General features: G+C 42.6%; 1 protein-coding gene across 2 annotated transcripts in view; it reads left to right on the top strand.

The window, feature by feature from the left end:
• The first annotated feature begins 2,311 nt into the window (after positions 1-2,311).
• Positions 2,312-15,794, top strand: part of LOC116993798 (SLX4 interacting protein) — a 79,270-nt gene continuing 65,787 nt past the window's right edge. For both annotated transcript variants that reach the window (XM_033054881.2, XM_033054879.2), the window contains exons 1-3: positions 2,312-2,398; positions 3,169-3,317; positions 6,680-6,728. In XM_033054881.2, the coding sequence (XP_032910772.1) occupies positions 6,702-6,728 (27 nt within the window). In that variant the 5' untranslated portion in view covers positions 2,312-2,398; positions 3,169-3,317; positions 6,680-6,701. The remainder of the gene's footprint in view (positions 2,399-3,168; positions 3,318-6,679; positions 6,729-15,794) is intronic.

Here is a 15,794-nt window from a genome sequence, read left to right as displayed (position 1 = left end):
CTTACCCAAAAATCAAAGTACTAATCATATTTTTCTTTATTTTTGTGATCACTTTGCATCATGAATGTCAGAATCCCAGGTTCTTGAACAACATTCTCTGTCTTCACTTGGAAAATAGGACTGGACTTCAAGCAATACCAGCCCCAGTGCACTAGCCCCAGGCTAGTTCCCATAACAATCAGAACTTTGTTGTCCTTCCAGAAGGTTTTAAGACTCATTGCAAACTGGCATCTACCTAGGTAAAGATAATTTATTATTTTAAACATATTCTAGAAATCCTTTCTTTCTTACTCTATAATAACATTGAACAGATGAAGCCAAATGTTAATACCTTTAATCGCAGTGCAGGAGATGACTAAAACACTAAACAAAAAGCCTTACTTTGTGAACCTAAAAAAAACAAACAAAAAAAACCCCTCAATTCAAACATTTTGAAATGTTAATTGCTGCATTTGCTTAGAACTTTAGCATGCTAAATCTTAAACACAACAAAGCAACACAGCTTTATCTAATTACAAGCACCACTGCTCAGATGTTAAATATCTGAAGCCCAAAAGCAGGTACAAAATAAACCTTTCCCCCATCGTTAATAAAATTAAATTAACAGCTGAGATCCTAAGGGAATACAGAACTTCTAAATTGCAGGCAAAGCAAGGTGTGATGCTTCTGACACCACTTAACCTGTGCAGCTTTGCCTGACCATCTTGAGGTATTCAGAAGCTGCATCATTACAAAGAGAGTAATAAGTTAACCCTTATATAATAAAAAACTGGAAAAAATTAGTTTGCATGGGATTTTGCACGTATACTCAAGTTTTTAATGAAAATACCTCACTGTTTTGAGCAGCTATGTTATAAATATGTATTATAATATTGGCTTTTTGCAAATATTAAAATAGATGCTATATATATAACATTAAAAGTAAATTTGCTATAGCTTTTATTAAACATAGTAGTAAAACAGCTGATATAGTTATGCTTGTAGTAATTACACTGCCTATTTAGTTAGAATAACATCCAACAGACACCTAATAAAGACCCCTACTACTATCAACACCTACAGTCTAAAGAAAGTATGGACCAGAGTGCAAGCTGGAGGTAATAATAAGAATAAACTAAAGCCACAACCAAAAATGCACATGCTCTAAAAAAGCAACCCCAAAAAAGAACCATGCTGAACAGTTCTTAAAACATATAAGCTAGTTTAGAGAAGAATTTAAATATGCATGCTTTTTTATAAATATGCAGTAGGCTAATGCAATAAAAAAGTATGCAAAAGAGGGTGTCTCCGAAATAACAAGTGCACTCTTAGCTAAATGCCAAACACCCAACAAACTTTTAATATCTTAGTCTCCTACTGCTCTTTACTAAACTTTTAAATTTTACCAAAAAAAAAACAAAAGCAAAAAACCAAAACCAAACAAACTCCTAACAAACAACCTCGTTTTTCACAGCTACAAAGCTGTAATCCGGAGAGGAAGTGCTCCTACACCTTAACCCTGACAGGTGTAACCCGCCTCACCAACCACTCCTCCAATACGCTATGGAGCCCTCAAAACCTCTTCCTCCTTCTTCCCCGCGACCCAGCGACCTTGAGGCACGGGCGGCTGAGGGGACAGCGGCTCCCTCAGGCCCGGACCGCGGGCAGGGCGCACCTGAGGCTTCTCCCCCGTCTGGGAGGGTGGGAGCGAGGAAGGTGCTGCCGAGGAGCCTTCCCGGGGAGACGACAATTCACTCACCCTACACATTCAAACGCGCCCCGGCAGGAAGAAGTGGAAGCAACACAACCCCGGAGGTGCTGCCCCTCCGAGCCTGCCATTAGCCGGGCGCAGCGTCACTCACGGCTCGGGCCTGCCTCGGTCGCTGGCGGCCATTTTGCGTGCGGGCAGCGGGGGCGGATGGCGGCGACGGACGCGGCCATTTTGGGTAGGGCAGAGCAGAGGAGCGGCGTCAAGAGGGGAACAGCCGCCCTGTGCCGCCTGGCTCTTTTAGCCGTGCCTGGGCCTCCAGCTCCTCTTTTCTACTCAGTTAAACCTCTAAGGGATGCTCGGAGAGCTGGGGCTCTGGTGGCGGTGCCGGTCGGCTCCCACCGAGCCTCCCTCAGGCGCCGCCTCAGTCGCGCTGTCCCGTTCCTCACCCCCTCCCATCCTGGCCAGCACTAGTCAGGCTTAAAAAAAAAATATATATATATATATATATATATTTTTTTTTTATTTTATTTTTTTCCTTGCATACCTGCTGCTGCAGCCACTCCGTCTTAGACCTGCGCCCAGCTGAGATTTCCTGTGGGCGGGCTGAAGTGCCCTGGTTAAAACAAGTTCAAATCACTTTGTTCCCTGGCCTCCGCTTTCTCGTAGTTCTTCTGCTTTCCTGTGTTCACTTTTGCTGTATTCACTCCTGTAAGTATAAGAAATAGTCCTGTGAATACAGTAATACTTCTCCTGTGTTTGCTCTTTACTCCTGCGGTCGCTGTCAGGAGTATCTTGTTTTATATTAATGTGTTAATGAATGGGTTTGTTTTCAATTTCGTTTATAGTTGCAGAGTTTATGACTGTAGCCAAACGCCAAATACCTAATGCCTGATCTCCAAGCAGAAAGGAGCATAATTTTTTAAACTGCATAGTAATTTTTCATTAATTGCATTCAGCTGTTTCATAAAAGTTAGAAAAGATAATAGTGCATGTTTAACACGGCCCTTTGATGCTCCCCAGAACCTCTCCTCCCTCTAGTTCTAGGCAGTTCTGTGGTGACTGGGTCATGTTTTTGAAACTGAATTGTTGAGCCTTAGAAGTGAATGGGCAGTTTATGAATGAATGTGAGTAACAGTGAGGAGAAAAGGTGCTGAGTGGCTGGAAGAGTGTTTTTCAATGGTTAAGTGGAGTAATTGGCAATAGTGGGCATAGAAATCCTGAATGGCAAATGGGAAGATTGTCGTGTGCTTTTTCAGAACCAGAGATGCTTTACTGGACGTGTGAGTAGCTGAGCACTGTGCTGTTCATCCCAAGCTTAGGATGTGCTCCCAGAAACTGACAAGTGCTAGACAGGAAAATTCAGGGAACTCCTCTTTTATCTTGTGATAGTTCATTTCAAACTACAAAAATAGTCAATATCAACTTACCCTACAGAGATCCTTAATCAGCATTTGTTTGTTTGTTTCTGTTGTTTTCAGGTGTCCCCTCTTCCCACGTGTGATAAAAGCACCCGGAGATCGGCAGTGGGTGAACCTTGCTGCTGTATTTCCAAGTGTGCCAGGAGTTTTCTATCCCTTGTCCCTTCCAAACTCTGCATTTCCTCACTACAGGAAGCTACTTTGCTGAGGTAAGATGCTGTTCATCAGGTGGCAGAGGACACTTGAGCTTGCTCTCTCGGTGACCATGTTTTCTGGCTTCTCCTGAGTATCCACTGCTCCCTTTGACTGAAATTTAGGAAAGAAAGATATTCTGCCACATTATTTTTTAAGTGTGTCTCACTCTAGCTACAGGCAACCTATGTGTTTGAGTCTAAAGCATGTCTTCGTGCACAAGTTGTATCAATATTTAAGGTCTTGGAATATTACAGATCCCACATCAGGACTTTTTAAAAAAATATATATATCTAGTCTTGTGAGGACTTTTTCTGCATATTTGCTTATCTTCATATATCCTTACGTAGCGTTTACTTTAGAGGTTTGCAACAGAAAAAGCATTCCATGAAACAGAATCTTGCTGCCAAACAGAAGCAGTTGTAACAGATCTGTGTTTTTGGTGTTTGTTTTGTTTTGAAACACAGGAAATGGTAAAGTATTCTGGGGCTAGTTGTTTGGCTTTTTTTCTTGAACTATTGATGAGTGGTTTTCCTCATCTTCTGATGTCTTAGTATTGAATATTTTTTCAACTGTGTTACTTCAGTGATTTCCCTGTGGTTCACACATAAAATATTTTCCTTTTTGTTTTCTGTGGATTTACTTACATTTTGTCTGCTGCGTTTCCTTTGTCTTATCTGTGTGGTCAGTGCAAAGAATGGGGTAGTTGGCAAACTCCCAAAGTCAGCTTACTCCCAGGAAGACCAAACTGAACCAAAGCTAATTTCTCTTGTGCATCTCCTTCCTTTTTATGTTTTTCTTCTATTATTTTTAAATTGTATATGGAGGGGATTTCTGCCGGCCAACAGCTCTCACATGAGTAGTAGCAGAGTGTTGCAACAGTTTTATTCTGGAAAGTAAATTGTTGCCATAAAGAATTCAGTGATGCCAGGATGAGTTCAGCTGAACTTACTACATAACTGAACTAGGATGTCTCAGGTGGTCCAGACCTCTGTTCCTTGCACTGTTTCTCAAAATTGCCATAAATAAAGTTGACAGGATTAAATCTGATAAAAAGGAGCAGTTTCCAGGGCTGTTTGTTGCAAGGGAGAATGATAGGAGCATGGCACTAGGCATGATGGTATTCCATCTTCTATGTGCAGGACTGTTAAGAATGTTCATATTAAAATCATCCGTGCTGTTCTGTGTAGTTGTGAAGTGGGTGTTTATCCTGTTTTGCACTTTTTTGGAAGTTAAATAGTGATAATGACTGCTTTTTGAAATGTGTAAGCATAATGCCTGATAGAATCATGTGTCCCCAGCCTGACTTGTGTCCTGAAATTTTGACAGCTCTATCACAGTACTTAACAATAACTTGAAGTATGTAATGACAAATGCGTACACATTCCTCAATTTTTAGTGTTTTCCTATACCAACTTCTACAAAATTGACCACATTTGTCCATTTAAAGAGACTACAGTAATTTCACGACCATAAGGCGCACCGGACTATAAGGCGCACCCCCCGGGAGTCGGCAAAATTCGCAACTTTGTAGATCAGATAAGGCGCACCGGACTATAAGGCGCACTTTTTTTTTTACAGCGAGGCTCCGCCCCCAGCTCCCTCTGCGCAGTTGCTGGCCGAGGCTCCGCCTCACACCGGCAGATGTTGGCCCCGGGGCCCGCCTGTACCCGGCAGGGGCGGTGCCGCAGGCCCCCAGGCCCGCCTGTATCCGGCGGGGCTGGGGCATGGCCGTCACCCCTCCATGCTGCCTCTCCAGGGCTGGGCTATGGCCGCCGCCGCTCCGTGCCGCCTGCACAGGGCTGGGGGGTGCCTGTGTAGGGGCCGTGCCGCCTGCACGGGGCCGGGGGTTGCCTCTGGAGGGGCCATGCCGCCTGCACGGGGCCGGGGGTTGCCTCTGGAGGGGCCGTGCCGCCTGCACGGGGCCGGGGGTTGCCTCTGGAGGGGCCGTGCCGCCTGCACGGGGCCGGGGGTTGCCTCTGGAGGGGCCGTGCCGCCTGCACAGGGCCAGGGGGTGCCTGTGTAGGGGTGGCTCCGCCTCCACGGGGCCAGGGCGTGCCTCTGGAGGGGTGGCTCCGCCTCCACAGGGCCGGGGTGTGCCCACCACTGGTCCGCCCCGCCTCCACCTGGCAACCATGGCCCTGCCGGCTTTCCCCGTGGCTCGCAGCTCTCACTTCCGGGTAGGCAAATTTTTTGAACTTTGTCCATCAGATAAGGCACACCGGACTATAAGGTGCACTTCTGGGTTCCGGGGAAAATTTTAGTCAAAAGGGTGCACCTTATAGTCGTGAAATTACTGTAATCCTTTAGGAAACTTTAGATTACAAAAGGCAGCTCTATTCTCAGTGTGGTTTCGGTTGTATTTCATTTATTGCAGATACCAGCTACTGATTTTCTTCATTTTGAAGCTTGCACTGTGTTGTACTCTACCTCCTGCCACTTTACTGAGACTCTGCTTCACCTGGTTTTCTGACCAATCCAAGTCTTTTTGTTGTCTGTTGGCTATTTTCTTACCCTGTGTGAAAACAGAATGTATCTTAGTTTTTGTATTCCTGTTTTTTGTAGCTATTAATTTTGTAGCTATTAATTTTGTAGCTACTAATACCATAGGGCCCATTGCATGTCTCTCCTGAATCCAGATGTTGTGGAGCTAGCTGAAAAGACTTTAATGAGTTTAACCTTATTTTCTGCTTTTTTGACAAGTCAGTTTTTGGCTCCTATTTATGTGAAGGATGATGAGCTTCCCAGCTAGCTTCAGTCCATGACTGTAATTGTCAGTTTGGAAAAAAAATCTTAGCAATTAATTGAGAATATTTTCTTGAGCCAAGTGAGTTTTCAACTTCTAGCACAAATTAACACTTCCTGAAGTGCTGGGAATGGTCTGAGGCAGGGTCAGGGGCTGTGCACCTCAATGTACTTCACTCAGGATCACAAATTAAGTGATTTAGGTCCTGTTTGGGATAAGCAAGAGAGGAGGATGTCCAAAGTTCACTTTACTTTGTGCAACCACCATAAGACTTGGGTTATGTTGCCTGGTGTGTTGTACAAAATTTTAAATATACATAATGTGTATGCATGGATGGATACAAGGTGAGCCAAAACCTAAAGTTTCTTACTTGAAAGAGTTCTAACTTTGTGTTTCCCTCGTGTTGGATGCAAAGTGCCTGGACAGTTATGAGGTTCACTAAAAGAAACCAATGGATAGCTAAGTAATTTTCCTTTAAGTAAGACTTTTCCTTGTTTTTTTAAAAGCAGAGTGTAGAATTTGAAGAACAGTAGTCATGAAGGTATGAGTCACAGATGTGAAGTTCCTTCTCTATTGCTGCAGAGATCTGAGTGTTTCTCCAGTGCTGATCACTTTTAATTGGTATTTTTATAGGACCAGCTTACAGTGACCTATCATGGCATCCAACAAATTCGTTATTAAGGTAAGTAGAATGTCATAGCTTTTTAAAAAATAAATCTGTACCACTGCTTAGAATGTCTGTTGATACTAAAAGTGCATTCTTGAGGTTTCTGGTCATAGTAGCATACTTTATATGAGCTTTTCTCTCCCTCTGGAAGCAAACTTGGAATTGCTGCTATATCATGGCAGAGCGTGTCTAGGGTCAGCTGAGGATTAAAATGCTGTAACTAAAAGTGATTAGTTGTGCAGTGAGAATTAGAAACTGTATGAATCCTCAGCAAAACACTATTTGCTGCCTGTAGTAAAAATTTGGGTGGATTCTTTTCTTACTGTAATCTTGTAATACTATTTATGTACTTCCCAGCCCTAAGGGTTCCTAGTTTAAGGTGTAGCAATGTTTTTAAACTATTTATCATGCTTGACATTTTGTCTCTTTCTTTGCCTCTTTTTCCATTTTCAGGGATTGGTTGTTTTATGTGCAGTAAAATGCTATTGAATTTAATTGTGAAGAGCAAAGCTTTTCAAACATTCTGTAATAAACATAGCACTTCATAATTCTTCTGTAACTATACCAGCTAATTAATAAATAAACCTAATTGTGATTAGCACAACATGTCATTATGTTGGAAGTGTTTCTTCCAGGCATTTTCATAACAGATTTTTCATCTGTGGGTAGGCTTGGAAATTTTTGAAGGGCAGCTACAAAATCCTTCCTGCGAGATCAGGCTGTAGAAGCTATCAAAGCTTGGTTTTGTGGGTAACCAACCTCTTTAATAAGAAGACCAAGCACTTAATTTTTGTGTGCTATGTGTTATTTTCCAGGGAAAACTGCTGTCATGTAGTTGGATGTTTGCTTTGTATTTTTACTGTTTAACAGGATTGTAAACCTTTAAGTTAAGTATAGTATTATTCAGTGCTGCTGAGTTGACAGAGGGACTTACAGGAGAAACAGCTTTGATTTTAAGCACATTTTAGCTGATACTCCAAGTTTGTGCACCACTGATGTGGATAACAGCAGGAGCTGAGGCTGAAGGCATTGATTTTCTCAGTTGAGGACTCTTGATACCATCAATATTCATGTAAGTGCCCAAGAAAAAAAGTGCTGTGAGTTGGAGTGTCTGTACTCATTAAAAAGCCTGAAGATACTTGGTTTCTGACCTGCATCATTACAGCTTCATCATTCAACAGGGATGTGTTGCTGGTATTCAACATGGACCTTGCAGTCACCAAGTTTAGCATCCCTGGCTGCCTGAGCAAGGGCCAGGTTCTCATTGAGGATGTCTGTAGCTAAGCAGTATCACAGATAAAGCTTTTGAAAATGTCAATGCAATACAACTTTTTATTTCTTATAGTATTTGAGAAAAGAGAGTAAGTTTTTGCATGTACCAAATGCTGAAAATTTACTTTGACGTGATTTAAATTCACTTCATGTGCAGATTAACATTTTACTTGTTAGGCTGAGGATTTCGTATGTCAAGTTTTGCGTCTTTAAATTCACTGGGTTTGTATTTCATGTGAATATCTTCTACGACTTTTCAGCTTTCACATAAGTTTTGCAAGGAAGCTCCTCATGCAGAAGTTTTTCCATTAAAAACTATTCCTACTTGTCTCTGCAGGTGGAGTACAGAAAACACTATATTCTTTATTTTGCATTCCCTGTGTTTAAAATTGATGGGAGCAGTTTACTGAGTCTGAAAATGTTTGGGACAGTTGTGTTGGAGCAGGTCCACAGGAGGGACATGAAGATGATAGAGAGATGGAGCCTGTCTTCTGTGAGGGAAGGCTGAGAGAATGGGGGTTGTTCAGCCTGGAGAAGGGTGACCTCATTGTGAAAGGGGCCTACAAGAAAGGTGTTGAGGGGCTATTTACTAGAGCATGTAGTGACAGGAAAAAGGGGAATGAGTTTAAACTGAAGGAGAGTAGGTTTAGATTAGATATTAGGAAGAAATTCTTCCTTATGAGGGTGGAGATACACTGGAACAGGTAGCCGGGAGAAGTTGTGGATACCCCATGCCTTGAAGTGTTCAAGACCACTCAGAGCCCCATCCAATCTGACGTGGTCTAGTGGAAGGTTTCTGTGGCCCTGGCAGGATGTTAAAACTGGAGGAGGGATGGTTTCTAAGGTCCCTTTTAATCCAAACCATTCCATGATTCCATGTTTCAGATGCCTCATCATCTACATTCTTTATTTTTAAGCTTTTAGATTTTGTCAACCTGTGTATGTGAATCTTTCTGGTAAGAGAATGAAAAGTGCAGGTTACCAGTCTGTCAAACCTTAGCCATCTATCAAGTAACTAAGTGGAAACTCCTTCTAATTTGTTTAACTTCACTTCGTGTTTCACCTGTGGATCTCTGCACCCTGGTGTAATGGTTGCTTATTTCCAGTGGAGGGAGCAATTGGTCTGTTTTTGAGAGGCGATCCTAAGCTTGGCTTTATGGGCAATTAAGAGGATTGAAATAAACTAATTGAGGCAGTAAAATAGCTTTAAACCTTAATACAGAAAATACACTTAGTTCCTAAATACACTTCCTTCACCTGCCAAGCAGCTGGATGATGCAGTCTTGTGATTTGCAATAGATATTATTTTATGCAAGATATTTGATCATCAATTTTCTATTTTATTTTATATTGATAATTCATAAAGCATTGCATGGTAAATGCAATAGGAATTGAATTAATCTTTCTCTGTGTGTTGCTAAAATATTTACTGCTATTTTGAGAAATAAATCTTAAGTTTAATTGGTGAGGCTTAAAGCAGAATTTGAACTCTCTGTGGATTTCAAAAATAATATCACTAGGGCCTTGTTTAAAACTTTGGACAAAGTAGAAAGAATTTCTCTTCCAGAATTATGTAAATTGACTTTATTGATGCCAAGCTGCAGAACTAAATATAGTAATTTTATGGCTGCAGTAGAAAAATTTATTTTACAGTAATTTAATGATTATAAGCCACACCATTTTGACTAAAATTTTGCTCCCACCCTGGAAATGCGGGTTACACTCAGGAGCAGCTAATATGTGAAAAATTTTCTGAAATTTCCAACCCCGGAAGTGCAGCCGAGGTGTCGAGCCGAGCACCTGCCAGTAAAACCCGGGATTGCGCGATTGTTACAAATTGGTTACTCTGTTGCGCGGCAGGTGGAGGTGGGCTCCATGCCGGCAGTGCCGGGGGGGGGAGGTGCGGGGCTCCCTCCTTCAGGCAGCGCAGCCCAGGGGGGAGGTGGGGGCTCCCTCCTGCTGGCCCCATGGCCCGGGGGGGAGGTGGGTGCTCCCGCCCCCACCTGCCGCCGCGGGAGCGGGGGGGCTCCATCCCCGCCTACCCCCGCCTCCGGGGGTGCCGGCGGGCTCTATCCCCACCTGCCGCCATGGGGCAATGCCGGACCGGGGCTAGCGAGCCTGGTGGCAGCGGCAGCCGGCCCCGAGCAGCCTCGCCGAGTGGCAGCACCGAGCTGGGCCACCTGGCCCCGTTGGCAGCCCCGAGCAGGCCGAGCCCACATGGCCCGAGCCGAGCCAGTAAACCCCGCAATCCCACGATTCTGTTACTACTTGGCAGCTTTGTTGCACGCGGGTCCTCGCTGCGAACAACAGAGCGACTTTTAATCAGGTGCAGCTTATGTATGGACAAAGAACAAAATGTTGCCGACACCCGGAGGTGCGGCTTACAGTCAGTGCGGCTTGTAATCGTGAAATTTCTGTACTGTTTTCTGTAATTTGTTCACTTGCCAAAGGTGGAAGAGTAACTTGTTACTACATTTCAATAGCTCAGCTCAAAGGGAAGCTTTCTTCCCTTTGTTTCCTACTTGTAGCACTGTTCTGTCTCAGAGTTGTGGGCCTTAGATTGACAATTGTAGTTTCAGTGTTCCCTCTGGTCATCCAGCTCACTCTGCAATTGATTTTTCAGCATTGTTGCTCCTTATTACCAATTTAAATTATTGCATTCTTAACATGCATGTAACTTTTTTGATCCTTCCTACTAATTCTTTGCTTACAGTAATTTCACGATTACAAGCTGCACCTGATTATAAGCCGCACCTCCAGGTGTCGGCAATGTTTAGGTCTTTGTCCAGGTATAAGCCGTACTGGAATATAAGCCGCATTTTCACTTGCAGGGAGGACCCGCGTGCAACAAAGTAACAAGTAACGGAATTGCAGGATCACTCTCTGGCCCGGCGCTGCCCCGTGGTGCCGGTGGGAGGGAGGCATGGAGCCCGCTTACACCCATGGCGGCAGTGGGAGGAAGGCACGGAGCCCGCCTTCCCCCGCGGTGGGAGGGAGGCACGGAGCCCGCCTTCCTCTGCAGCAGGAGGGGGAGGGAGGCACGGAGCCCGCCTTCCCCCCCCGCCGCGGGGCCGGCAGAACAGAGCCACCTCCTCCCACCCGGGCCGTAGGGCCAGCAGGAAGGAGCCCTCTGCCTCCCCCACCACGCTGCTGGCTGCATGAAGCCCCCCGCCTTCCCCCTGTGCCGCGGAGCTAGCAGCATGGAACCCCCGGTTCCCCCTGGGCCGGGGGGCTGGCCTGAGGGAGCCCCCGTCTACGCCCCGGGCCGTGGGGCCAGCAGCACGGAGCCCCTGCCTCTCCCTCTGCGCTGCCGGTGGCAGGGATCATCCTGCCCTTTCCCCACTGCCGCAGGGCCAGAAGGAGGGAGCCTCCTGCCTCCCCCCAAGGCCGCGGGGCTGGCAGGAGGGAGACCCCTGCCTCCCCTGCCCCGGCACTGCCAACATGGAGCCCGCCTCCACCCGCTGCGCAACAGAGTAACCAATTTGTAACAATCGTGCAATCCCAGGTTTTACTGGCAGGTGCTCGGCTCGACACCTCAGCTTCCACTTCCAGGTTTGGAAATTTCAGAACTTTTTTCATATATTAGCTACTCCTGAGTGTAAGCCGCATTTCCGGGTTGGGAGCAAAATTTTAGTCAAAATGGTGTGGCTTATAATCATTAAATTACTGTACTTTAAGTGGCAAGTTCATTTGAAACAGCAAGCACAGCTTTTTGTTTTCTATTGGGAACAAAGATGGTCTTACTGGATATCATTGGACAGGAAAATGACAGTGGAATTACAGTATGATCAATTTGTGTACTTTGTTTTTTAACATCGGTGCATCTTAATGCAATCAGTAACATATTGATTTACAGCCAAAGGCATCCTAACATCTGTCTTTTGAATCTTAGGAGTGCTCCATGAAAGAGTGTGTGTAGCAAGAACATTGATTATGGGCTGGAACAGCAGGTAGAAGGAAATGCAAAGCCATGTTACTGTCAGGCAGTGTCTCGGTATGGACTGATAGCTCTGGCTGGGTCATTTTAGGGTCTCCTTACACACCTGTGGATTGTCTTGGGTGTAGAATAACAAGATGAGAATTTATTTTGGACTTCGTTTCTGATGTTTTCTTTTTTTAGCTACTAGTTAAAATGTAATAGTGACAGTACACTGGCAAAGATTTCTCCACCAGTTGTGCCTTAGATGACATCTCAGAGGATTTGAGAGATTAAAGTTCACATTTCTGTGACATGTGTCCACTGAGTTAGCTGATCAGTATTCCTGTAAATACATGGTTAAGCCATAATATTTTTGTGAGAAAGTGATGTGTTTTCTTCTTCTTGGGAGTTGTTTGGAGAGAAAAAATACTGTGGAGATGAGTAGGTTTTCTTACCTGATTTTTTATCTCTGATCCCATATAGTGAGTGATAAAAGGTAACAGATGTGTTTACTGCTGTATTAAGTCCACAGATACATGAGTGCAGTGCTCTCAAGTGGAGAGCAAGGATAAGGAATGCTGTTTGTATTTAAAGTAAATTTTTATACATTGACTGCTCAGAGTTATGAGACTGATTCTACAACTGCTTTTTTGTGTACATAGTTGTGAGTGTGTTAGCATGCTGAGTTTTGGTTTGAGAATTAGGGTTTTTTTTAGAGTACTTAGTTAAATTAACCAATAAATACAATATTTCTGATATTTATTTCTTTTCCCCTTCACTGCAAAGTGAAACATATTGTATGTGAAATTCCTGTGGTTGGTGTACTCACAAATGTTTCAATAGAAACATGCTAAGATTAGGTTTCTGTGATTTAAATAGAATTTTGTAAAGTATTCTAAATTTAAAACTGAGGCACTGGGGTTCTTCAAACAGATTAAAGATTGTTGAGTTTTACATGTATTGTGTGTTCTTATATTTGCTGTTTGGGTCTTTAAAAATTAGGAAATAGTTATGCTAACCTTTAAATAGTGGTTTTCTAGAGACGGAGCTTTCCTGAAGTGGTATTGCTCAGAACAGCTGGAAATACAGGTGGCTGCAATTGGTATTATCAAGTAGCATCACACTTCACTCAGCTGTCATATTTGTTTCTGTATAAATGGATAAAGTAGGATACTTACCGAAAAGGACTTAGAAGTCTTAAAAAAGATGATGAAAAAGGGGCAGGAGGGAATGTGATTTAAAATAGGAAGTGCAAACAATAATAATGGGTGGAGGAACATCTATTTAGTTCTCTTTCTTAATGCTCCATTTAATTCCCAATTTCATGGGACCAGATATGGAATGGCTAAAGTGATGAGTAAATAAGTTCCAGAAGAAACAAAAGAGGAAGTTGGGAGGTAGAAGGGGGAGGAAAATTAAGTGTACAATATAATTCTAAATCTCCTGGAGTCAATGGAAGTTTCCTCACTGACCTCAGAGGATTAATTTTTGAGCCTAGGGAAATGATGATTGGATGAAGAGTTGAAAGATTAAAGTGTTTAGCAGAAGGAGAAAGGAATAGGAAGCCAGAGGGTTAAACAACAATAGCGGAATCACTGCTTTCACAGGATCACTTCAAATAAAGAATAAAAGGATCATTCTACTTGCATTACTTACTTTGGTAATTCAAATCTGATTAGTTTTTAAAGTACCACTTATGCATGCAAATCAGGTTTTTCACTAAATGGGAGCACTATCTTGCTGTGACAGTGATATGGGATTCTAAATACCCACCATACTAAGTAATTTTTTTTTAACATCTAATTAATTCAAATATGTAAGTTCCATGATACTTGCCATATGCTTTATTTGTGACCAGCACTGCCAGATTTTACACCTCCACTGTTCTGCTTTGTGGAGATCCTGGTGGTGCTGCCTGCTTGACCCCAGAGTCCAGCCCTGAAGGAGGAAAGGATGAGAAACTAAGAGGCAGACTTGAATCTCCATGAGTCCAGTAAAACATGAGGGCTTAGCAGCAATGCTGCATGGGGTCACCTAGTGTCTTTAGGTCCTGGGAGAGGCTTCAGCTTAACGCTGTAAGTGAAATTCTTCAATTCTTTCCAGTGGGTTCAGATGGAGGTTAGTAGCCTGGGAGGTAAAGAGATCCATGTTTCATGCAGTACCTGGCACAAGCAGTTTCATGATGCAGACATGCAGATTTTGCTCTTGAAGTTATGATAATGAAAATTTATTGTAATGTTTTTTGGTAGTTTTTCATGTAGCCTCATTGCTTTGAACAAGGTAGGTGGATTCTAGTATGTGGGAGCTATCTGAATATTTGAGGTAAAAGTGTATTCTGACAGGACTGTGGAGTAAAAGGGAGAAGAGTGACTGACAACACGTTTTTATTCTTTCCTGATGTTTCATCCATGTAGTTCACAACTTCCTTAAAAGGCATCTATATTTAATAGCAAAATTGTTGCTTAGTTTCAATTCTCAAATAAAATCTTCGTTTCTGGACATTTTGTGTTCCAGTCTGGGGACGTTTTTTGCTTCCTGCAGCACTTACTCAGTTGTGACTTTGCATTATTTTTCTTGAGTCAGTAGCCAGACTTTTCCTTAAATGATGGTACATGGGCCCCTGTTTCATTGTTGTGCTGCAGTCATGGCTGTGCATGGGCACTGATGACGCTCAGCTATTGTGAAAACCCTTTAAACTGCTAATAAAATGATGACTCATGGTCACCTGATGAAAACGGATTCATTACCATGACTCCAGAAAGTTTAGCTCCCATGGAAGTGTTTCACTTCCCACACTAGCTCTTCTAAAAGAGATGATGCTGCAGTTATTTTCTAACAGTTGACAGCTGCCCAATTAAGTGTGACAGTGTGGTTGGCAAAAACTTGGAATTCCAGACTTCTTTTAATAGTAGTTTAAGGAACTAAAATCTGTATGAGCTGTGAAGCAGTCACCAACATTCTTCACAGTGTTACTTGAAGTGATTTCTAATCAAATTATACATTTTGAATTTCATTTACCACTACTGTATTAAGTTCTTTTTGCAGTGGATTTGATCCAAACCTCACTGGAGTCAGTGGGTCTTGGATTAGAGTCTGTAGGAGTATATTGGTAGCATGCTGTAGCTTAACTAATGACATGCTAATTTATTCCATAAGTAATTTTCCTCAGTCCAGTTTATCAGTGCTTTTAATGTCCTGTGTTTCTCTGTAATGTCAGTGTGTAAGGAAGTTAGGTTGGAAAAATATGGAAAAGTAATACAGCCGAATAAATTTTTATTTTATTATTCCAGTATAAAATGAGTAAAATTAAATCCTCTGCATTGGTGACTTGTGATTCCCCAGGGACTGTGAAAAGATGGGTTAATTAAAATAAAATATGAAAAAAGCCTGTGACATTAGACTTGGATGTGGATAATTTTATTTTATAAGGTAGAAAAAGGTTCTCAACAAGGATTTGAATGTAGGGTAGTGTGGGATGGTTCAGTCACTCTTAAATAATCAGGAGTTTGGTGATTTTTGTCTTAATCTAATTTCCCTCTTTGGACTGGAAATACTTCTGACACACAATGCTTAAGAAAGTTACCATATTAAGTTACTCCAAATGTGTATGAAATTTGCTACAATAATGACTAATATAAACAGATGTTGACTAAGTAATTCATACCTTAAATTTTAACATGCAAACTCCTACATTTTTTTTAGTTACATCTTCACTTATGCTTGGGTTTTTTCCCATTTATTTTCCAGCTGACTAATTTTAAACTTAGATGATGTGCCCAAAACTTATCTAGTTTGAAAAAGAATGGTCTCCTCAGAACTGAGAATTAACTTTAGATACAAAAAAATAGGTAGAAGCAAGATAGATTTCAATATCAGTCATACAAACTTTG

The sequence above is a fragment of the Catharus ustulatus genome, chromosome 3, assembly GCF_009819885.2.
Source record: "Catharus ustulatus isolate bCatUst1 chromosome 3, bCatUst1.pri.v2, whole genome shotgun sequence".
In the NCBI taxonomy this organism is placed as follows: domain Eukaryota; kingdom Metazoa; phylum Chordata; class Aves; order Passeriformes; family Turdidae; genus Catharus; species Catharus ustulatus.
This window is presented reverse-complemented; position numbering and strand designations above follow the sequence as displayed.